We start from the raw sequence: 25,188 nt of genomic DNA on the forward strand, positions 1-25,188 counted from the left end.
AGCTCTACTGAGTATCGGGGAGATGTCTGCAGAGTGCAGCTCGGTACTGTCCCTTAGGTGGTGTCTCATGCCTATAGTAACAACGTATCACGGCCATGGTGCTCTTGCGACTGAGGTGGGCAGCATGCTTAGTGGCTTCGGGTTCCCCTAGGTGGGTTTATCTGTAAAACCACATTTGAAAAACCTCAGCAGCCATTTCTGGAGAGACTGTCATGAAATGTATTTGTGCAAAAATGTCATTATTTCTAGGTGGTGATTATTTACTCAAAAGCCAAACTTTATCTGAAAAATCAGATTTCAAGAACCATGGAGAATTATTCTGGCCTTGTGTGCTGTGGCTTTCTGGGACATCTCTCAGATTTTGTCAGTCTCAGCTTGGTGAGGAAGTAGGGGAGGGGCAGAGGAGGGGTCATTTCAACACCAGCCTCTGCTGGTTCTTGAGGATGTCCGTCACCTTCAGCAAAACACTGGCCGGTGCTCAAACACTCAGATGAGACACCAAATTACCTTTCAGCTGAGTTCCCGTTGCGCCAGAGCCTGGCCGTGTTAGCAGCACAGTGCGGCAGCCCTGTCATCTTCAGCCACAACATGCTTGACAGCTGGTTATTCCTTGCGTCTCTGTGGCCTCTGGGAGACGGGGAGCTTGGCACAGGGGCACTGTCCCCAGTGCTGAAACTGGTGCTCCTGGGAGCTGGTGGGGGTGGGGGTGTGACGGAGGTGATTCCACCCAGTAGCTTCCAAAACGGGAAAACAAGGAACATGTGCCTACATAGACCTGCAGGGGCTCTGCCAGAGAACAGAACCCCTGGACGTGAGCTATGGCCACACGGCTGGCGCTGATGGTTCTGCTCCTGTGCACACCGACTGGTCTGCAGCCCTGAGTGTCTCTCTCAGGCTGTTCCGTGTTCCCTGGGCTTCTGGCCCCACAGTAAGCACACCTGACTCGATTCAGTGCTAGAGGTGGGAGAAAACACCTGTTGAATTGCAGGGACTCATAGATCAGTGTTGGGGGCCAATGGCGAAAATCCTGTGACCACGTTCACACTTGGTTTGCCATGGAGTATATATATTGTCTGAAAGAAAATGAATATGTTGGCTCCTCTTGCTTAGAAAACATCTACAAACGTCCGTGTGTCTCCCCCAGCTGGAGCCTAGCGTGTGCCTGCCGCTCAGCCTACTGCTGCTGACGTGGGCACGCTGCTAAGAGACGGGAGGCAGGTGGCGTTTTTCCCACTTTCAGGCAAAATGTGGCACCTAGGGCTCGGCTTTCCACAATTTTAATTTTTTTAACACTTTCAAAATGGCTTGCTTCAGTATCTCCATCACAGAAGCACAGACCTTCTCCCAATTTCTTTTCAATAACTGCTTCAGATGTTCAGAGATGAACAGAAGTCATTTGGTCAAAACCAGACTCTGTCAACACACGAGTCAGCCTCCCACTCATTCTCCGGCAAGCGCCTAGACTGGGCTGTAAATGGGCTTTGACTTGCATCTAGTTTTGACACAAAGACTCTCAATGGTTTACAGGGGCATTCTTTATATTCATCCCCAGTCTTTACGTGCAGTTCTTATAATTTTCCCCATGACTCAGTACAGAAAAAAGAATTTTTTTAGATGTCTCCTTACTGAGTGAGGTTCACTCTAGGCACAGAGAAGTGCTCAAGGTTCCACCAGATGTTCATTCTTTCGACATCCAGTTCTCAGTCAAACGTATGAAAGATCTGGCAAAGGAGCAGGTTTTTGGGGCGGCAGGCTCCTGGCACGGTGTCCAGGGCTGCCCCGTGCTTCCCGCCCACCCTCCGAAGGCCCTGCACGTTTAGCTTTATTATAAAGCGCGTTTGCATGGGGTACACATTAGAATTCTCTCCCACCAGCAGGCAGCGCACGGACATTTGCCCTGGCGCGGCCACCTGCCCTCCCTACGCTCTAAGGAGAGCGAGGAGCCTTTCCTTTTACGTCATGGTCCCCTTTCCCCAGTTGCCCTTGTAGCCACTTTTTCTCTCCTTATACCTAGACTGCCTCAACCATTTTGCTGCATACTCAGTCCAAAATTCTACTTTGTGGAACCTTAAGTATAGAAGATTTTCTGTACATATTATTGTCCTTTCTTCACTGACAAAGCCAGGCTCGTGCCCTCTTTTTTCTGGCAGACCATTTTTGCCTGCCCGTTCTTTCCTACAACCCCAGCCGCCTGGCTCTGGGAGTCTTTCCTGTTGGCACAGGGAGAGGCCAGATGTTGGTGCGTCTTCTTTTCCCTGCACCCTTCCCTGGGCAGGTGCTGGGGCTTTTCATGAGCTCCTGGGTACCCTTGTGCATGCAGCATCTCTGTGTGCGCTGATCCCTGTTCCCTTTAACCTCTTGGAGTTGTCTTAACGTTAGGATTTCCGTTGTAATGATAATAATGGAGACTCTGTGGAAGCATTGACTTCCGCCTCTCCCGTCTTTCTCCATAAAGGACTTGCAAGATGTTTATAATAAAATATAAAGAAAAAAATCCAAATGCCATCATGACAGGGATGCAACCATGGAAAATTTCATATGCTTGATAAAGACTGGAAGACAACATGTAAAAATGTAAATAGGGGCTTCAAGGTGATAACATTTAAGCACGTTTTAAAGAAGAAATACATTGTAATTTTTAAAAATTGTTTTGAAAGTGTAGACTCTAATTTGAACTGGATTTTTTTCAGATTATGACCTGAGCTACTGAGAATTGAAAAATACATTGCATGAAGTCGTGTTTTCAGTGACAGAGCCAGAATTTAATTGTGGGCTCCTAAACAATTGCTTGCTTCTATGGCAATAGGCAGAAATGACCAGTTGGGAAAAATAATTTTTTTACACTGTGAATTTTCTGCGAGGCCTCAAGGAAGTGGTTGCCATTCTGGGTGGCTGTCGAGGAAGGCAGGAACCCAGGGCCCTGAGCGGACACTGCAGGGGTGGGTCTCATGACCCCACCACAGCACAGGCCTGCCGTCCGAAAGCTTTAAACCCCCCACTCATTTCCTTAAAATCTCACACAGCCAGTTCTTTCCTTTTGGCAGACACATTTCCAACGCGTGTTTTCCCTTGCAGCAATAACAAATAGATTTTGTTTAATCTGTTTTTCAAAACAACTTATTAAAGTCAGAGGTTTTTTTGCAACTACTGCTTCGATTTCAGATCTCCTTCAAAACACAATTATTAATGATGGAAAATAATCATTGATGAATTTCTGTTCACAATAATGTACAGGAGCTTTTGTACTACGTGAAACTTCTCATCAAAAATAAGTTCTAATAACACATGCAGTAGTTAGAATTTTGGACCAGAATGTGGCCTTCTTGAGCCCTCAAGTCTTTTTGCAAAACAGGTGCCCTCTGGTCGTTCATTCCTTCGCCAGCATCAGGCTAGTGTTTTTTCTGCCTTAAGTCTCCGAGTATATTATTTTGCATTTGTCCCCAGTGACTATCATCTTGCTTTGATGATCTATTCCTCTAATTTCTTAATGTTATTTTAAAATCAGATCCTGTTCTCTGAAGTGTTAGCAGTCCCACACACCTCAGTGGCATCAACAGATTAATGATTGTAATCTCTTCCCTCGTGGATCGTAAATAAAATTATTAAATGATAAAAACGATAATTCTCTTTATAACATCATAAAATATGCTACCCTCTCAGTAATGAGTCCAAATACTACTGATACTATTTGAATTCAATCCTCCAGGCAGTTGTGGATCTTTTTATTTTTCTTCAAATCATATATTGCTAGCTTGTTAATGTTTGGTTTCTAATTTTATATATGAAATGTTAAATTATTCATAACAGTAATATTTACTGGGGCAATCTTTCCCATTCATAAGTTTGCCATCTTGAATTACTAGCCCCTAAGAAATTACATGTCTGCATGATATCTACTGTTTATCAGGAAGGTAAGGCAGACGTAGATCGCTGGAGAAGACCAGTCCTTAGCTGCAAGGCCGGAATGGTGTCTGCGTCTGCCCAGCGTTATCTCTGGGGGCCAAAATGGTGTCTGCGTCTGCCCAGCATTATCTCTGAGGGTCCGACACAGTGCCGGGGCATGCTGGGCGCCCAGTCAGTGTGTGGTGAGTTACTGTTGAATGAATGGATGAATGACCTGAGATAGGCCGAATGTTTGTGACTACATTCTGTTCTTTTCATTCTTAAGGCATATGACTCCACCCTGTTCCTCTTATTTCCGCACCAAGTATATTTTTAATTAAATGCTTATATCCTCAATGTCTTGCCCTCCCTGAGTAGAAAAAAGGATTCAATTGGGGTAACTTTTTGAACCTGAGTCTAGAAAGCCAACTAAAAATGCCCTCCCGGCCGGCTCTGCAGGTGGAGGCTGTGCACTGTGGGGCAGCTGGATTCAATTACTGCCCCCAGTTGGTGGCCTCAGGGGCCACCTGTGCGCAGGCAGAGCCTATATGCCTTTATGTAGAGGGCGGAGCCTTCTGTCCCCCAAAAGGACCTGTTCAGACCGCTGAAACAGTGTTTAAGTAGGTCTGAAGGGAAGACTCATCCTTCCTGTCATAAAAAAGCAGGGCAGAGGCACCAGTTTTCCAAAACGATATTTTTGAAGAGAAAGAAAAGGGAAGCAGCCTGTGCAGATGCAGAATGTGGTTTTGTGAATTAGAAGTCTTCATCATTACCGAACTGATATTTCCAAACTCCTACACTAATCTTAGCCTGATTTCATACAGAATTGAGGATTTTTGTGATTTCAGGATAATCGATCTGTCAGCAAGCTGCAGTTTGTGTAGCTGGTATATCTGAAGCCATTTTCCATGCTTCCTAAGTGTTGCTCAGCCTCTCCGACACCACGTCAGGCAGAGTATTGATCCTGGATGTGTGTAACCACCTTCCCTGCCATAGCAGGATGTAGTGCCACCCTGATTTTCAAACAGAATCACTGAAATAACCATAGAGATCACAGGACCAGCAACACTGGTTAGCAAGATGCTCCTAAAGGACATGTGTGAGTGGATCCTGTCCCTGTCCCCCAGGTCCTTGACCTTCTGGCTTGGTGAAAGAGCTTACCTAGTCACCAGATCATAATAAAGCCAAGGATGTTCCTCCAAAGATTGATTCGTGCATGGCGCAATGGTGCCCCCTGTGGAAGTTCTCCCTGTTCGAGATTTAAGAAAATCATGCTAATGTTTATCTTTGATTCATTGCTAATGAGATTTGTGTGCCCCTGTGAGGAAAGGCTATAGGCCTTCTAATGTGCCACGATCTCTTGACGACATAAGCCCTCATCTGCACGCTTTTCAGTGTGCGCTGTGTTCATGACACACACTGAGCGCTTCAATCAAATGGTTCTATCAGATTTTATCTCTGAATACCTTCCTTTTATGGAGAAGAGATTGAGTGGCCTAACAGTGTTCACACAGTTACTATCTCACAAAATCATGATTCCGCCCAGATCTGCCGACTTCACGGTAATCTTTGCCACCATACTGCTTCTCAAGGTGCCCCAGACACACTGCAGAAAGAAGCAAGGGGATTTGTATGCAGACGCTGGTCTTACAAAATCTAACAGTTCTGGTGTCAGAAATAGTGATTGTCTAGTAAGTGTCCTCGGATTTACGTGTCCCGAACCTGTACAGTAATTATTGTGATATCTTTATCTTTTTTTTTTTTTACTGGTTAGCATTCTTGACTCTCCCAAGAAAGTTTCATAGATACAACCATTTAAAATACATTCTCATCACCATCCTCTTCAAGGAGACAAGGATCTACGTTAACAAGTACAGCTTCCGTACCATCATAGCATGGAGACCTCCCACACCTGAAGAAGTGTAATCCTGCCATATGATTGCATTTATATGGCAGAGAGAGAAATTTCTTCACCCCGTACATTGGTTCCTGCGACAGCCCCCAGTCTGATGCAACCTGGCTTTAAGGCAGCTGAGACATACATTTATTTCATTATCATTATTCTCAGTGGATACATAGTCTTCCTGTTTGAAGTGCTTCCTAGTGAGGGAGGGAGTCATACATGGGCTTTATGCTCATGTAGTATCTGGACGCATGTTAGGATGTTAGGAATAGGGGGTCCTGTGGGTGCCAGTGGTAGGGGTAGTTTGACATAAGTGATCCCCAGGAGTCAGATACTAAAGCAGATGAAAAATTGGGACAGGAGGAGGATTTAAGAAATGTGGAAGTAAGATATGGACTCCAGTACAATAGCAGAACCCGAATTCAGTCTTCCGTAGTTTATGTATTTCTTAAATAACCCTGGGACTGTTGGATACCTACACGATGCAAGGGCTTTTGTCCCACAGTGTTCTTTTTAATTAAATAACCAGCATAGTGTTTCTCCTGAGGTTGCAGAGCCTACTGTTTATTGATTCACTCCTCAGAAAGCTGCAGGCAGAACGGGCTTGTTGCTGCGGTCAACAACCTCCGGTATGTTCTGCCGGCTGCATTTCGATTACGTTTGCTAAAAAGCTTCACAGGGGCCATTTTGCTTTTTGAATTTCAATGTGTAGAACTAAATTCCTTTTTGGAATATGATAGTAAAATTAAAAATTAGCTTTGAACCAGATTATGGATAATCTGAGATGATTTATAAGTTGTTAAATTTTCCTTCAGAAAACATAACCAAGAAGCAGTGGTCACTTTTCCTGTGGAATTAAGCCTCAACTTAATGTAATTCCATATTACTAACCTTGAAGACCTAACCTGCCAGATGTTAATGGAAGTTTGTAGATTAAAAAGTAAACTGTCATTCTGTTCCAGTTAATTACGTTGTTAAATCGGGCCCATCTGCTCACACTCTGAGCTAGAAGTTGACCTCGGTTTCTTAAGTAGCAGGCACTGCTTGGCCTGAATTCTCTGCTGTGGAGTCAACCATTTAGAGCAGTTTTGAGTATGCCAGTAAAATGTTTTTAACTACATGAAAATATCCCTAATAATCCCTATGGGTTTATATGTATTTTTATGTATGTAGATGTGGTTTAGGGTTATTTAGACAGAAAATAGGGATATATGCATTCAGACACCACAATCTGCATGAAATGAGCTGTCAGTTATAAAGCGCTTTGTGGGTGGTCATCCACAGCACGGGCTCAGAAATGCACTTAACTGAGAGGCTGAGCCTTGAATTCAGTTCTGAAATCTCACTCTCCTGTCCAAGGGCTAAGCAGCCCCGGCCCCGCTAAGCGTCTGAGATCCTATGCGACCGGGCGTGTTTGGGGCAATGCGGCCCTAGACTCATAGCTCACTTTCAACAGGAGGCCACACACCACCTAGACCTGCCCGAAGTGACACATGTGGAGGAGAAAGCAAGAAAACCACAACAGAACTGTCTTTTTCATTTTGTTTCTTCTAAGGGGAATAGATTAAATTTTAAGTGGTCAAGATGATTTGGAAATTCATTTCCAAAAACAAGCATGTTTCCAATTCACTAGTCATCTGAGATTTAAAATAGCATTTAAAACACCTTCATGCATCTATGTAAAATGATCTGTGAATGTTTACAATTAAGCAGGTGCAATATGCAAATGTTAAATGTAAGCTCTGGTGAACTCCATGCCCCCTTCCTCTTCAGATCTTGCATTCGTATAGCATTTTATTGATGTCAAAGGAACTGCACGTACCCTCTTATTTGTTCTCATGATAGCTCCGTGCGGCAGACATGTTATCCTTCTCATTTTACAGTGGGTTGGGCTTAGAGAAGTTGCTTTGCCCAAGGTCACACATGTCATCCAGGTCCAGAGTCCCCGTTACCGAGTCCACGCTCGTGCCACTTGCCGCATTACGTGCCAGGAGGTCACAAGACAAGCTGTTGGAGAAGGAAAGCGGCTTCACTTGGGAAGCCAGCAGTCCGAGAAGGTGGTAGACTCATGCCCTAAAACACCGTCTTAACTTAGGGTTGATTTGAAGCTTCTTTTCTATTAGGGAAGAGGGGGAACAGGAGGCGGTTGAGGTCAGGACGTGACGATCAACTCAGCCATCTGGACGTCAGCGAGGGTCTGAGGAGGGGGTGACACTCCTGTCCTTGCTTAGTTGTCTCCAGTCATTTCGTTGATGTGCGTGTAAGTCCTTGACAAGCCAGCCTTCATTTTTTGCACATACCCCCCTTATCTCCTCGGGGGAGGGGAGTTTCAGGTAAGGGGCTGGTTGCATCAATCTTAAGTCATGAGCAAAATCCCTTTTGATGATTAACCAGCCTACATGCAGGGCTGTAGGGCTGAGCAGAAGCTTTTTTACCCAAAGATTAAGACAGCAAAGGAGGCAGATACAGTGTGAAGGCAGAGATGCCAGGTTTTTTCACTGTTACATCCCTACTAATGCTTGCTTGCTGCCTCTCTACAGTTATTTTTATATTATTGTGAAAGAGCAGAAATGAATTAATAAGTCATGGGGGGGAAACCTCATCCCATTATAAGATAAAGAAAAAAAAAACTTCCTGTGTGGCTTCATCTTGGAGATCTGTTCCAAGATACTTGAAATGCCATGGTGACTGGAAATATTAGCATTTCTTCCCTCGCAGGGCCCACCTCGCACTTACCTCCCTTCTGCATGGGCTTCAGGTTGCAACTCAGCACAGGAGAAGGGGAGCCGCGGAACAAATGACCCCCGTGTCATGTGCTCTCACAGTTACCCAGCATGGTTCTAATTCTGCAGAAGAATAAGTAGAAGTTGGTGACTATCTTAAAACTCAATGCAAATCCATTATCACAGGAATTTTACAGGCTATTTAACAAAATAAAAATACTCTGATATTTTATTAGAGAACAGTAAAAATGTGAAAGCACGGGCTAAATGACATTTGTCATTTTGAACCCATTAATCCTTTATCCCAATGACTTAAATATAGTAGGTTGAACCCTGAAACTGGATTTTAAAAATACTGAAAAGGACGTGGGGTAATAGCCTATGATTGTGTAAAACCCCAACTACTGTTACTGCAGTCAGTCTTTGGTTAAGATTCTTAGTAAAAATAAATTTTTATTATTAAGAATTTAAGTAAAAACACACTAGTTTTGTTTTGTGACTCAGTAGTGGATATAATGAGTTAAGACTCAATACCTGAGTCTTGTTCAGTGCCTTGTTTTTTTAAAAAAAAAATATGACTAGAAGAATATACTAATCAGTTGAGATATTTCTGGCCTTTTTCTTAGCAACTAAGGTGGACATTTTCCCCTTCTCATTCTTACTGACTGTGGTTCTCCAACCATATGGCAGCTTTAGTCGTGGCTGCATATTGTAATAGAGACACATACCTAATGATGGCTTCAGTTCTCTGTCATCTCTGTAAAGATGATTTTATCCAAGGTCACTTGACTCGGTGTATTTTTAAAAATTTGTGATGTGTATTAGAAAATGTTGCCCTTGTGCATAGGCATACACAGGACAGGTATTTTTGACGTAGGTATGTGTTGTCTTCTCAGATAAAACTGTAATGCTTTCCAGTTACGTTGGAGCAAAAGAAAAGGAATTATAGTGTCATTGGCTAAGAGCAAAACTGAATCTTCACCCCAGTACTGACCTTTTGTATCACTGCAGGCAGCTTATCTTGCCTAAGTTTGTTCATCCGTTAAATGGGAAGAGTGGTATCCGCCTCATCGGTAGGAGGATTGAAGATACGTGTTACTTATATTTATCTTAGACCAGCGCTGGACACACAAAAGCACTATACACGAGTTGTCTTCGTTGCCCTGTTTGTATTGCTATTATTATTGCCATTTTAATATTGAGAAGCACTACTGTTGGTGGTGTTTTCACACGCAGATTCATGTGATTGAGGACACTTCCCCTTTTGCTAAAAGTAGATATTTAAGATCTGTAGATTTTTTTTCTATAGACTCTTGCAAATAATTTGTGAAAAGGATTGCTGTTATGTTGTTTGCTATACAATTTCACAGTTTATTTGGGAGAAAGGTTTTAATTGTAGCCTTTCCTTCTGTACCAAGTCTCACCACTCAGATGTTGGCTCAACTGAGCGCCGACGGCGAGAACTTGGAGTTGGACGGGGCTCTGGAGGCAGCGGGGTTCCTCTCCCTTCTCCACCTGCAGTCTCATCCACGCTTCTCCTGACATGGCCATCTAGTCCCTGGGGACTTGCAGTAATAGGGAGTTCGTAGCTTGTCAAAAAATAATTTTTTTGTTGTTAGACAACTCTAGTCATTTGAAAGCTCTTTCTTATTCATAGTTGAAATCTGCTTCCCAGAAATGTCATCCGCTGCTCTTTGTTCTGTCCCCCAAAGCACAGGAGAAGGGCACTGTCCCTTGCATTTCTCTGCTGTGGGTGCTTGAAGGTAGCGGCCATGCCCTCCATTAATCCTTCCCTCCAGGTTAAACATTCCTGAGGGGACGTGTTCCAAACACTTCTTCATCCTAATGCAGACCCAGTCGCTCTCGAATGCCCCTCTTGGCACATGGCCACAGTGCCCAGGACTGAACATAGTTTTCTGAACATGAACTGCCCATCAAAGAGTGCTGTGGGGCCCTTCCCACCTGGGTTTTGGGCACAGACATCTGTTGATACTGCCAAGGTTTGTATTTTGTTTTGTTTTTTGGGTTTTTTTGTATCTACAGTCTTGGTTTATATAAAGAATGTGGTTATCAAAGATTCTCAGCCCTTTGTTATGAGTCGTTGCCAAACTGAGGCTTATGGTTTAACAATTAATTTCTGATACCTAAATGTACCACAGTACAATTATCTCTGTTACATTTTTCTGCTGACATCAGTCTTCAGCATGTCAAAGTCAGGAAAATTGTGATGCTGACTATGTGTCAGCTTTCTCTCTCAGCTGTATGACATCTAAAAATTAAAATTTAATACTCATGTCTTCCCTGTCTTCATTCAAGTGGTGCATAGAGCTCTCCTGTGATAAGGGAAAGAGACCAAGTCTTCGGTCCTGAGCACAACTCCAGAGGTCACTTTTCTGCTAAGTGTGTAAATCCACGAAACGTTTTCTTCGGAGCCGGAGTTTTATATGTGAATCCATATTACCATATTCTAGTCCAGAACCATTTCTCTGTTTTATCCAGGAAGGACTAAATTCCCAAAATCGGAATATAATCCATCTGTACTTCCTGAGCTAACAGCCAAGGAGCCAAATTGAAAGGAAAATTAGTGTTTTGTCCTGATTTCCTCATTGGGACCCTCATATCCTAGGGCTGTGATCACCACACCTTTTCTCTGGAGCTCACACACCATCTACTTCATAACCTTTCCCGGAATTTTGCCGTAATTGTCCCTAAATTGACAGGTCTGCGCTCCAGAATGCACCTCTGTCTTCATTATTTCCCTCCGTCCTGTGTTTGCAGACCGTCAGCTGACTCGCCCTGGGATTTCCCAGGCTGCCAGCCTGTCCGCGCGTTCTAAGCAGGAGGAGCGGGCCAGGAGCGGGCGGGTCCCTCTGTGCCGCCGGTCGAGCCTGGGAATCAGGTCCCCAGAGGGGGAAGGAAGAGGGAGCCGGGAGGCGCCAGCAGGAGGAGGCGCCGCGGGAGCTCAGGCAACATAAGTGGGAAGCTGCTGGGCGTGGGGACGGGCGTGGGGCCAGCGCCCCGCATGCCCTCGAGGAGGACCTGGCCTTTGGATGGGAGGCTGGGCGGCCTTGGGAAACAAAGGGCACCCGCCGCCCCATAAAAGCCAGGATGGCAGCTGCTTCCACGGCCCCCTCGCAACCCGCGATGCGCTGTGGGACCCCGTTTCGTCCTGGAAGGCCCCTCTTCGTGGCATTTATTTGCATCTCTACAATGTTTTTTTTACCCATTCGTTAGTTGTTCTGTGTCCTCTTTGTCTTCTCTTAATAATCTTCATCTTTTGCAGATCTTAGAGCACATTTGTTCTTATCTGACATTCGGCCCTTACATTCCGGTGCCCCTGAGTTTTGCCCTCGCCTCCCCCCGCCGTGCACCCCAGTTTGCCCTCAGCAGGTTCTGACGAGGTGGTGGGCCTGTGAACGTCTTCCTGCAGGAAGCGGCACTTCCACGACCCCTGGGACGAGGGTGCTGGCGCTGAAACAGACCTGCGGGCGATGCCCGCGGTCCTGGCGGCCTCGTCCCGTCCCCGGGGCCGGCGTCGAGGGGCCGGGCGGCCCTCCCTTCACTCCTGGACCTTGTCGGGTCCGAGCCCTGGGAGAACTTACTCTGTGGCCGCCGACTTCGGTCTCTTCCGTCATTAATTATGGCCGCTGTTGGAATCCAGTTAACCAGAGGCTCCGGCCGCCCTTGAACGACATCACCACCCAGGATCCCTCGGATCCATGCCAGGCCGGTCCCAGGAACTGTTTTTGCCGCGTACTTGCCCCATGTGCGGGCTGGGGGTCCCAAAGCAATGCTTGCCAGTCCTCTCGTTCCCTCCTTCTGATGCCAAGATGGCATTGGCCTTCCTTTTCTGCCAGGTTCCTGTGACCTTTACATCCAGTTGTGTTGCCATAGGTAAGCCAAGGGGGCGGCATCTGTCTTGTGACCCATGAGGTTGTCATTCAGTCAGCCGCACCAAGAACTCGTCAGCCACGGAGGCGAGTTTTAGACGTTCAGATGTGAAGTCCCCTGTCATCACTGCGTCTCACCTTCTGCCAGTGTCTTGATCTCGACGGGTTTGGAGTGTGTGGTCTCCTCCCACAGCGGGTGGTCCCCGTCCATTTCCCTTTGCCCTTATTCAGGTGTTCTCAACCCTTAGAAAAGCTTTGACATACTGTTTTATACGCCCTTCTCTGTTGCATAGCTTCTTCAGAGCAAGCTCTAGCCTGCGTTCCGGACAAGTTCTGGCATTCTTTTCTCCCTGCGTGGGTGAAAGAAAACGGGGGCTTAACCCCAGATCATTTCCAGTGCTGTCGATGGGCGGGCTCTGGGTGTGCAGAATGAAGCCCAGGCTATTCCCCAGAATTTGCTCTTGGCTCTTGTCCACATCACATACCCTCTCTCATCCTAGTTTCTTCTGTACAGCGAGGTGAGAAGATGAGATCGTGCCAGGGGTTTCTTTTAGGTCTTGGTCTTCTGGTGGCACTGGAGAGACGGGCCGCTGCCTCCCCTCCTAAAGCCACTGAGCCCTCCTGGCAAGGGCTTGTCTTTAGTCCTTTAAGAGGACTTTGAACCAGACAGTTTCAGGGGCATGCAGTGATTTCTCAAAAGGGTCTCATAAAAGCAACGTTTACCACTGAAAAGGTGTTTAGTAACATGTTTTAATAAATGTTAAGTAACAATGCACTTAACTTTAAGTACCCTGCATCCCCCTCTCTGTGTTCATATCTTTAATTGGATCCCTTAGCAGGGGATTTGGGCTTAATTTATTTCAGGTGATGCCTCACTCACACAGTTGTTCAGCTGACTTCATTAGAGATGTGATTATATTAGTGCTCCAAAGTGCTATATCAGGGAAATAAAACACAACCTGATAATTCACCTTTTTGTACTTGTGCTATTTATCATCTGGCTGAAGTGTTTTTCAAGCTCTAAAGTCCAGAGTGGGCACACTAGCCCCTCTAGCCCCAGCCTGATATGGAAAGTTCTGTCGATGCGTCCATTTGGGATTTGCTGAGTCAAAGTGTAGGTGAAGGCAAAAGCGGGAAAAAGAATTGTTTTAGCAGTGGTCTTTTCTCCTTCAGCTATTAGAACCAAGGTCATGGGTCCAACCCCCCCATGTTCCCTTCAGCCCTCTGTGGTTCTTCAGCCCTGTGACCCTGTGACCATCCCTCTCCCAGGTGGTCCTGGGAGGCAGCAGCTGGGGTTTTCTCTGCATCTCCAGCCCCTACTATATACTTAGGCCTCATAAGTACCCAATAAATGCTGGTTGAATTGAATTTGATCATTGTAAAGACAGCCAGTTGGAAGTGTGATTAAAACAGTATAAACCCAACACAAGTATATTAAAATACAGTAACTCAAAATCCAAGCCCCAGCACGTGAGGCACTCCCAGATCTGGCTAATCACTGGAATGACCTAAGGAGCATTTTTTAGACCTGAATGGAATCCATCTCCAGGAATTGGGCCTAGGTGTCTGCATTTTAAAGTTCCCCAGGTGAATCTTACAGTCAACCAAGTTTAAGAACTCCAGCTTTATATATTTTTTATCACATTTATTTACAAGGGACAAGATTGTTTTGTCAGGATAGACCCATTGCCCATTCTAATTGATGGTAACAATGAGTCTCATTTATGGGCTAGTAATTGCATCTAAAGGATTTTTTTTGGAAGCAGTGGTTTATGTTCAGTTGGTGGAAGTGTGTGTCGATGTCTGTGAGGAATCCCTCCTGTGAAGGTTTAGATTACTGGTGAGCCATGAAATGGGCATTTTGCACATGGAAGTACCAGGTCTCTTGGTATGCAAAGCTCTGTGAGCCCAACTCCGTGGAGCAGATCTGAGTATTGGATGGAAATACAGTAGCCACTAGGTAAGAGAAACTGACCCACAGGCTGGGGTAACTTTCCATGATGCCCTCCTGGCTTCCATTTTGCCCTAATCTGAAGGGTAAATCACCATCAAATATTCAGTTGAGCCTATCTGAATAAGTTTATACAGTAACAAACTAAATGAAGGCATCAGAGAAATGCAGAAGGTAGAACATTGTGCAGTACAGCCTGGTCATTTCAAAATGGCAACATCGTCAGAGGGAAATTAAAGTGTCATAACTAAAGGATACAGTGTGGGAACCAGGGTTCTTCCTGGTTTGGGGAAGAAAAGAAGCTAAGAAAGATATTTGGGAACCAACTGGAGAAATTTGTGCATGGGCTAGATGCATTATTGTTAGCTTTCCTAGCTGCGATAATAGTATTCTGATGTAGAAGAATGTTCTTATCTCAGGAGGTGCATTTCAAAGCCAGAGTGAGGCATCCCGCAGCCCGTGGCATGTCCAAGCCAAATACTGCCAGCTCAGAGCCTGTTGTTAAATACACAAGAGTCTGAGATTCCACAACCCCTGGCAGGGTGAATCAACCATGATGAGAGTGTTCATACCACAAAAATCAGCAAATGCTACAAAATAGGGCTCTTTTCCTCCTCTTGAAAGCTAATTCACTAGCACACCACGGCCCACTGCTTACAGTCAAATGGTTCAGAAAACACGCACATGCAAGTAAATAGAACAGAAATGGCCAGACGTTAACAGTTGTTGAATCTAGGTAGAAGACATGTGGTCATTCATTCTAGGACTCTCTCTATAAAGGTCCACCAGGTCCAATTTCAGGCTTTGCGGGCAGCCCCACGACTCTGCAGCTCTGTCGTTAGAGCAAAGAGCAGCCGTGGACAGTACGGAACTGAGAGGTTACAGTCCAACAAGATTTTGTTTATAAAAATAAGGGCTAGTTTGGCCCGGGGCCATGGTTTGCCAACTTCTGTGCTAGTTTTTCAACTTTTCTATATTTTTAAAATATTTGATAATAAAAAAAATGTTTTTAGTGCAGTTTAGATTTCTTAGCCTGGTTCCCAGAGCCCTCCTGGGTGTCCTGACGCCTACTCCTGCAACATGTGCCGCACCATCTATTTTAATTCCCCACTCACTGCACTCTGGTGTCCTCGGCGCCCTCACTCAAGCTCTTCTCTCTCCCTGTAATTCCCTTGCAACCCCCAGGGTTGCAAAACTACTTGTCAACATTCTCAGGACATGCTTCAAATCCCACTGATTCTGTAAGGATTCTTGAATCTCTACTAATTAAAGCTGATCTCTCGTTTCTCTGATCATCTACAGTCCCACATTTGTTCCCCGGCTTTGCTGCCTTTTGCAGTACACCCTTAATTAGTTCCTGATCCATAAAGCAGAGAAGGATCACTGGACTCTTTGCGGTACATAATCGGTGCTCAATTATATTTGTAAATTGAAATCCAGTCATGCACATATCCATATGCCCGCAGGTACCAACCTTGAAATCTAGCAGAGAAAATGTGTAATTTAGATTTGAGGGCATTAAAGATCATGGAAATTGGTGGCATGCTCTTCCTTCTTTCCTTCTTCCTTCCTTTCTTATATTTAAGACTCTTCTCATTCAACTCCTGCCACCTTTGAGGTTGTGCATCAGCTGAAATAGATGTGATCTTCTTGGATGGGTGACTTTCTTGGCAATAGCTAAGGGCTGGAGGAGGAAGAAGAATTAAGTCATTCTGAATATCTATAGTCTTTTAAACACTGTCAAGTACTCACTGGTGTCTCATGTAGTCCCCCCAACAGTTTACAAGATTGATATTATTCCCTTTTAGAACTCAGACCACTAATATGGCCTCCCTGAGATTATAAAGCTAGAATGGAAGTTTGAATCTTGTTACTTCTGATACCCAGCATCATTTTAGTGCATTCGTGCATTCAATGATTGGCATGAGACTGGGCTGAAATTGTCCCAAAGCGTGGAAATATCTGTGGAGTGCTGAGAGTCTGGTGAAGTACAGTATTAAGCACCACTGGATTGCGTATCAGAAAACCTGGCTTCTGATCAGGGCTTTGCCACCATCCATCTGTGATGTTGGGTGAGCGGCTGAGCTTCCCTGGACTCTGCTCTCTCATCTGCATAATTAGAGGAATAAAGCAGGTTATTCCTTTTATTCCTTTCCATTTTGTGCATTATGCAGTAGTTTTTTTTTTCTTTTTTAAAATTAAGGTATTAATATACACTCTTGTGAATGTTTCACATGAAAAACAATGTGGTTACTACATTCACCCGTTACCAAGTCCCTCCCATACCCCATTGCAGTTACTGTCCATCAGTGTAGTAAGATGCCACAGAGCCACTACTGGCCTTCTCTGAGCTACACTGTCTTCCCCGTGAACCCCCCACACCATGTGTACTAAACATAACACCCCTCAGTCCCCTTCCCCCACCCCTCCCCTTTGGCACCCACTGGTCCCTTCCTGGAGTCTGTGAGTCGGCTGCTGTTTTGCTCCTTCGGTTTTTATGCAGTAGTTTATAAAGTCTAATGAAGAGAGGTTCGTAAACAGACTTGAGGTACAACAGTGTGTAGTGATGCTGTGCCCCAGAAATGCACAGGGCACTCCGGGAGCTCTGCAAGGAAGGGCGTCTGGCCTCTCAGGGTGTCATCCTGGGCTGAGTGCATTCCACCCACGTGGAATTTGGGGAGCTTCATGGTGGTGTGGGGACAGTCTCAAGAGAGAGAGAGCTGCAAGTTGTCTCCCCAAAAAATGATGAACAGGGCAAAGGGAGAAAACAGTCCGGACAGGAGCTGGATGGCGAAAGGACCGCCCTGCCTTCTTAGGGCTATTTGGAAGGCAGTGAAGGATTTAAGCAAGATCGTATTTGCATTTGATAGAGAATGCCCCCTGGCAGTGGGGCAGATGAAGTCCAGGGGCCAAGGACTGGTGGTGGGCAGACTCTTCAGGGGTGACTGCCAGGGAACAGCCCAGGCTGGGATGGAAGCAGCTGGAGCAGCATAGTGGCAACGAGAATGAGGAGCCGAGGACAGATGGGAGGGCTCGAGAGGAGATGAAATGGCTGGGACTCAGTGGCTGTCTCAGCCGAGATGGCTGCAGACGACCTCACAATCTCGGTGGCTTCCAATACGTGTGTCCTGCCCAGGCTGCATGTCTGACTGAAGAGGCACTATGTGCCCATCGTGGCCACCCAGGGCTGCGGCCTGGGGAGCCTCCCTGAGGTGGCCTGGGTGATATGCCAGAGCGAAGGCTCAGGGGGACTCACATGGGCAGTTCCACGATGCAGCCGGAAGTGACACGCATCTTTCCCAGCCCACGGACTAGAACTTGTCACCTGGCCCAACCTGGGGGGCCGGGGGCAAAAATTCAGTCCTGGGCGACCAACAGTGAAACTGCCTGGTGCCCGACTCGCTCGGAGGGGATGGAGGGGGCCTCCCAGGCTTCTGGTTTAGGGAGGGAGCCGGAGAGAGGGAAGATGGAATCAGGGCAGGGGGCGCGGACGGGGCAAAGCGCTCTAGGTACTTTCCAGCTCTGAAGTGTAGCTGTTCTGTTGTCCTTCCTTTCCCACCACTGGACGGAGGGAAACCAACTCCATTTGTTGGCTAGAGTTTACTTTTTACTAAAGGTGTTTTAGTTCATCCTTGCCAAACAAAGCTTTTTAGTTTTAAAAACGTAGCACTCGGATCTAATACTCTGTCTTCCTTGAATTTTTCACGTGGACTATTGTGTCAACATAGGCTAAAAAAATGGTTCTTAACTAGGCCGTTAATGAAGCCTTGCTCAGCCTGCTGAATTTCAAATGCCAGAGATGTAACTGCCCTCGAGGCCTTCGTTGCTGCCATCCCCAGCAGGGCACATGTCAAGGCTTCAAGGGGTGGGAGTCGGGGAGGGGGTGTGATTAGGCAGGTCGGAGACCCCTTGCATGCAGCCTGAGGGGGCTGTCAGCGTCTCAGACTCGCTGGGGACTGGAGTGAGTGTCCACAGAATGGCAGAAACGATGAATCTGTACTGTTTCTCCCCTTCTTTGTTTCCCACCTCCCCTCCCCGATTTAATTGTGGTACCTTAAAAACTGACTTATTGTGCGTTTGTTTCTTAACAGTTGAGAGAAACAATCAAAGCTGGCAAAGGTGTGACTTCAGCTATTGACCTGTGTCGTCACCATGGAAACAAGGCCTTGGCGGCCCTGGAGAGCTTTCCTCCCTCCGAGGCCAGATCTGCTTTACAAAACATGGTGTTTGCTGTGACCAGATTTTCGTGACACCGAATTAAAAAGACATTGCTGTTCGGGAGCTGTAAAAACTGGGAACAAGGTGATCGGGAGGGCTTTCGCGATGAAATGCCTGAATGTGTTAATGACTTTAAAAACATATACTATTTTTTCCTTCCTTTTATCACATTGCTAAATGAGTACTGCCTTCTTTTTGGAACTGCTGCAAACAAAATCAGAAGGGAAAAGGTCAAGCAGCATTCGCTTGTCATGCCAGGAGCGCTCCGGAGGCCGCAGGGGCAGAAATAATTCATGAGATTCGCTCCTGTGACCTCAGCAAATGGACAGGAAATAAGTCCTTATTGATTGAACTGCACCAGTGATGGCTCCAGGGCGGCGGCCTGTGGTTTTCCTTCCAGAGAGGACAGAGCAGCCTGGAAGCTCGGGGTGTCAGGAGAGGCACTACCGGTGCCGGCCAGGGGGACTGTCAGATCCAAGACTTGTGACCAGTTTCTCATCACGGAGTAGTTCAGTGATTAAGAAAAATGCGCCTCGTCTCCTTGCCATGTCTGCGTGTTTGTAGATACGGTATGAATATACTTGGCACTTCCTGGTTTTCATAAGATTGGGGGGGAGAAAAAATACTGAAAAAAATAATGCCAAATATTGGAAGCAGGAATTAAAAGTTATCAAATGTGAACTTGGTTGTAGTAGGAAAAGCCTGTTTTCCTTTCTTAAAGACCAATTTTTTGTCAAACACATTTCAAAGAACCAAAATTTTTTTTTTTTTTAAGCTAAGCAGGGTGCTTTTTCCAAAGAAAATGTGTTCGTCTGTATTACTTTGGTGTAGCAACTATCTTTAATTTTTACAAGTGTCAGCTACATAATTGTACTGGAGAATTCATTGGTGGTACATATTTAACCTCAGGATGTCAGATTTTGGTCTTGAACCACAGACATCCAGTTGCAGAAAGCATGTAAGCCATCTCACAGGCCTGCGATCAGACCCGGGCTCCGTGTGGTTCATAGGAGATGGTTTTCGCGGTTTGCAGGCTTGCAACACGAGAATCCCGTTGACAAGAAGGTTGAGTTTACATAAATGATCTAGGTGGAGACGCAGCCACCTTTCTTCCTTGTGTGGTGTAATTACAGCCCTATCTGGAGACAGCGAGCCCGGCAAACAGATTTTATTACCTCATTCACTCAAACACTGAGTGAAGTTATTTTAGTTAAATTCCTCCCCCGCAAAAGTTACAAAACCTTTTTATCAGGACCCAGCATGTGGCAGGCAATGAAGAGGAAATGTCAGCTGCAGAGGTTAAGGTATTGTGTTAGGAAAGATTTGATATACTTGTAATATTATAAGTGTATAGTTTGTGCTGCTACAATTTGAAGAAGGTCTAAGGATTTAGTTTAAGAGAACACGCCACTCTTCTGTTTGAAATGCCTTTTCTCACAGACATTGGCTTAATTAGTAACTAGGGCTCGATGCTTTAGATCAGACTAGGTTTCAATCATTAACCTCCACGAAGGAGGAGCCCTGCTTTGTTCTCTGGGCGTGCGGGGGCTTAGGCGGGCTGGGGGTGTACTTCAGGGCGCAAGGCAGGAGCCCAGGGCTCTGGGAATTCCGGGTTGGCGGCTGGCTTGCTGTGTGATCTTGAGCAAGTCACTTCTCCCTGAGCCTGAATTTCCATCTGCAAAATAAGGCTGAACAGGAGAATGTATGAAAGCCCTTCCAGATTTGTTTTACTTTCTAAAATTTGCCATTTCTGACCATCTACGTGAGATTAAGGGAAGAGGGTAGCACCTGGAGAGGCCTTAGACCCGCGGTATTCCTAGCTCTCCTTTGTATAGCATGTGGTTCTGGAATCTTCTGTTTCAAGAAAGGCTGTCTGCTTCCCTGGGGGCCTTGCTCCTTCCCTTCCACCTTTCACCGCCTTCACGTCCTCCATCCTTCCCACGGTGCCGCCCTGACGGTGGACTGACTGTGCGCCTCGCCCGCCCCTCTGCTGGGGTCTTACTCAGAGGGGTTCTCGCTACCTCGGCCCGGAAAGCTTCTGTTAAGCCTCGCCCATTGGCTGATTCGCTCTGAGGTGTTAAATGCAGATAGTCTCCGTGCCCCTCCCTCAGGGCCCTGCTGCGATGCTGGGGGCCGAACCCGGCCCCCCCCCACACACGCGCAGACCTCCAGCAGCGTTTCCCGTTGCCCAGTGCAGCTTCGGACAACACGCCCCCCATCAGTGACCCGCCTCTGTTCGTCCCCTCTTCTCTGACCATCCTGTGGTCGGAGTATCCGGGCTGACACATCTCTTAGTCCCACCCCCAGGGATGTTGTCTAAACATTTAAACTGTATTTCCCCAGAAACTACAAAGCAGTTTCCTGCCCCACTAAATCTGCTTTTTAAAAAAACTGTTTTCTGGCATTAAAAAAACATCAATTAGACATAGGCAGGGCGCTATCGGCCATTGACAATTGCCCTGAAAGAGAATAAGGATTGTGGCTCTCCTGGAACTTGGTTGCAGATTGCCCTTGAGGATAAGACTAAATCCTTTTCCTGCGTTCTTGTCATATAATGTGGTTATCCAGCCACACCTAAGACTGGGTTCCCGGTGGCGCTGTCTGCCCGTCCGGGTCTCCCTCTCCAGCCCTTGAGACTTTCCCTTACCCCACAGCACTATTGCTACTGCCCAGAAGGTGGCTGACCTGCAAATGGGGTCAGAGACACGTGTAGGGTAGTGCAACGTGCTCCGCAAAAACAGACTGATTGAGGCCCAGTAGCTACAACACCCACATCTCAGGTCACCAGGAAGTAACCTGGGGAATCGTGATGCTCTCCTTCCAAAACCAGACGGATGGCCACAGCGGGTGCCGGTGGGCAGGTAGGTGCCCGTGGGCAGGTAGGTTTGGGAGAGCTGTGCTTCATCACCAGAACTGCAGCTACCTGGTTCCTATTCCTCTTTCTTAGACCATCTAATCAGCAGTTTCATTCCTGATAAGGAGAACCTGGCTTTTCAGAAAACCCTTTTCAAGCTCCTCCCTGGAGTTCTCAGTTTCAGGAGGAGCCCTTCCTGCCTCTTCATTTGTCTTCCTACTTTGAAGTCCTATTTTGAAGATCGCCTTTTTACCAATAGAAGCTCTAGGCCTTATCTTTAGAATCCGCAATGACTGCCTCTCAATCTAGAAAAGATGAGCCACACCTTTACTAAAACCCACCAGGGCAGAAATAGATGGGATTGGCTTTTGAAGCCGTGTAAGTGTGAGGACACCGTTGTTATTCCATTAGTCGTAACAACAGTTTCCGTTATTGTTCATCGTGTTTAGTAAGAATAAAGTTATTTGCACTTTCTTTTGAAAACAAAGCAATCAATATAACAAGATAATCATTTCCCTCTTTCTCTTTTTCTACGTTGGGTCCTGATTCCCTCTCAACTTAACCTTTTAGAGTGGGCCCTGCCTCCCCGTAAGGGAGGTCAGGTACTTGTAGAGTGACTGAAGTAAAAGGGCACGTGGGAGACCCCAGGAGGACCACCCCTGAGAGGGGGAGCGCGTCCCCTCCCCGCACCCCCCACCTCCTGGTGGACCGAAGTTCTGCCTTGATGTGTATTTATTTCTTTTCTTTAGAAAAGGCTTTTATGCTCTCTTTCTGGAGACAGTGACTCGTCTTCATGGAAAAGCTGCAGGGCTTTCTCCCAGCCTGTTCTGCGCACTCCCCAGACGGCATGCTCCTCGCTGTGGGTCCCACGTGCCTTGGCTTAAATTTAACTTTTTGAACACATTTAAGTAAATAACCACCTTAAAGAAATCTTGGAAAACAAAAAAAAAATGGATCCTCCACAACTTCCCTGTGCCAGCATAATCGGTATCACCATTTCATTGTCTCTCTCCCGGCGTTTTTTTCCACGCGTATCTTTTTTTTGCATGGTTGTAATTATCATAGAAATTTGACTTCGGGCTCTGCTGTCTCCATCTGACCCAACGTGGACATTTCCCTGTGCTGCTGCCATCTTCATAACCACTGTTACTAAGTAGCTTACGTTCTCAGCAAGGTATCTGAATTCCTATTCCCGACTGGTTTCTGTGGTGCCAGGATGGTACAGAAAACACTTCCTAAGTCAGCCTCTCAGCCTGCAACCAAGAAAGTCTTTGACTTGGTAAAAATGCCCCCTGGAGATTCTCCACAACTGCAGGTGAAAGATGTGGAACAAATTCCCTTAAAATTCTTCAACTTAAATGGTTCACCTTTTCAGCTGGTGGTCCCCATTCCTGCACGGTGGCGCTCAAGATGGACTCCCACCTCTGCGTGTTTCCCTCTTGCTCCACTGCAGGTGCTCAGGCAGCCACACGTCACTAGGCTGACTTCTGCCCACTGAAGGTCACAGGCTCCTCGGTCGGGAGGGAAGGCGCCTCGGCCAGTTGTCGTGGTTTCTGCTATGGGCCAACATCACGGAGAGAGCATTTTGTAAGAGATGAGCAGCCGCCTTGGCTCCTTCGGAGTGGGGACTCCCTCGCCCCTTCGGAGTGGGGACTCCCTGGCCCTCCCTAGGCCCCTGGAAGCAAGAATGGATGTCCCGCCAGGAGGCGCCCTCCCTGTGCCCGAGGGAGCGGGATGCGGGGCCGCTGCACCAATTCACACCCTGGCCCCAACCCCTCTGTCTTGTCAGTTCTTCACAAATGTTATTTGTTCTTTTTCTAGAAGGTCTAAAAGCTGCCTGCTTTTGGTCACGTCTTTGAGTCTCTTATTTTTATGGGCTCCTGTACATGAGAAATTAAATTTGTTTTTCTACTGTTAATCTGTCTTATGTCAATTTAGTTATTAGGCCAAACAACCTAGAAGGGAAAAAGGGAAACAAAATAACCCATATCTGAGCAAATCTCTCAGAGCACTGTGAGCTTATTATGTGTGCTGTCATCTTGCTTTGCTTGGGTCTTTTTTTTTTAAGCCCTCCAATGAACTAGAAAACATCATCCTCTACGAATTAAACTACATTTGAACTCTCCTTCCTTAAATTAATCATTGTAACTACTGTTTTCATTACTTCGCCCTTTCTAGGCATTTGAACGATGCCTCCAGCTATCATGAGTTGCAAGGTAACTTAAACTTACTTGTTCATGCAGAATATGATCAGTTTATTGTGACCTTCCTAATTGCTCCTTATTTACGCAGTTCTGTAACAGGCTTCTCTTTCCTTTTCTCCTTCTTTTTTTGAAGATCAGTACTGTTTTAAGTGCGTTCTTTTTTAAGAGCAGCTTTATTGAGGTATAATTTACATACCCTAAAGTTCACCTAGTTTAAGTATACAACCCTATGATTAGTAAATTTGCAAAATTGTGCAAATATCGCTACAATTCGGTTTTAGAGGTCCCTTGTGTCCATTTGCAGTCACCCCTACTCCTACACTCAACCCTAGGCAGCCACTAATCTACTCTCTATATATATATACATTTGCCTTCTCTAGACATTTTATATAAATGGGATTATGCAGTACTTAGATTTTTGCATCTGGCTTGTATCAGTAAGTAGGTTTCTGAGATTCATCCACATTGTATCCTTAATCCTTTGTATTACTAAACAGTATCCCATTGTAGGGATGGACCACCTTAGGTTATCCATTTACCAGGTGATTGGCATTTGGGTTTTGCAACTTTTTATATATTATGAATAATGCTGCTATGAACATCCGGGTACCAGTCTGTGTGTGGGCTTAAGTTTTCATTTTTGTTGAGTAGATCCCCAGGAGTAAAACTTAAGAGTAAGTTTGTTTTTTATACGAAATGTAACTTTTTAGAAGGTGACAAACTGTTCTCCAAAGTAGCTATATCATTTTATGTTTCCACCAGCAACATATGTGGTTCCAGTTTCTTCACATCCTTGCTAACCCTTGGTATTCTCTTTTTTATTACAGCTATTCTAGTTGGAATGAGATGGTATCTCACTGTGATTTTTATTTGCATTTCTTTAATGAGTAATGATGTTAAGCATCTTGAGTATATCAGCCACTTATATGTCTTCTTTGCTGAAATGTCTGTTCAGATCTTTTGTCTATGTTTTAACTGGGTTGTTTTTCTTATTATTGAGTTGTAAGCATTCTTTATATATTATGGATACAAGTCCTTATCAGATATATGATGTGCAAATATTTGCTCCCAGTCTATGGCTTAACCTCATTTTCATAATGATGTCTTTTGAAGTGTAGAATCTTTAATTTTGATGAAGTCCTATTCATCTATTTTTTTCTCTTATAGATCATGTTTTTGGTGTCATATCTAAGGAATCTTTGCCTAACCCAAAGTCTCAAAACATTACCCACAGAGTTCTCTTCTCCCATGTTTGAGCCTCTTGTCCATTCTGATAGTCAGCAGCCTGGCAGGTGCTATGGGAAGCCATAGAATGAACACACACATTGTCTAAACATATTTTTCCCCACAAAGTGAAATTAGGTAACTTAATTACAAATTATTTTTTAAACTTCTATAGCATACCAAATATATTTTAGGAAATTGAATGTAAGATTTGCATCTACTTTATATAAAAATGTAAGACCAATATAAATGTAAAGTTTGTATTTGGGGGCTTTGAGCTAAGCACATCCCTCGGTTCATTGAAGCAGGCTCTTACCCTTGAGCCTCCCTCGCAGCCCG

At 45.6% G+C, this 25,188-nt stretch overlaps 1 protein-coding gene and 1 long non-coding RNA gene across 3 annotated transcripts in view; one reads left to right on the forward strand and one right to left on the reverse strand.

The window, feature by feature from the left end:
* PDSS2 (decaprenyl diphosphate synthase subunit 2) overlaps nt 1-19,248 on the forward strand; it is a 190,628-nt gene extending 171,380 nt beyond the window's left edge. For both annotated transcript variants that reach the window (XM_037012284.2, XM_037012283.2), the window contains one exon: nt 18,441-19,248. In XM_037012284.2, the coding sequence (XP_036868179.1) occupies nt 18,441-18,599 (159 nt within the window). In that variant the 3' untranslated portion in view covers nt 18,600-19,248. The remainder of the gene's footprint in view (nt 1-18,440) is intronic.
* The window catches only part of LOC140845789 (uncharacterized), a 38,094-nt gene continuing 13,542 nt past the window's right edge, over nt 637-25,188 (reverse strand). The window contains exons 3-4 of the long non-coding RNA XR_012124686.1: nt 15,824-16,033; nt 637-8,631 (exon numbers count right to left, since the gene is read on the reverse strand). This is a non-coding gene — a long non-coding RNA (uncharacterized lncRNA). The remainder of the gene's footprint in view (nt 8,632-15,823; nt 16,034-25,188) is intronic.

This window comes from Manis javanica, chromosome 13, assembly GCF_040802235.1.
Source record: "Manis javanica isolate MJ-LG chromosome 13, MJ_LKY, whole genome shotgun sequence".
Lineage (NCBI taxonomy): Eukaryota > Metazoa > Chordata > Mammalia > Pholidota > Manidae > Manis > Manis javanica.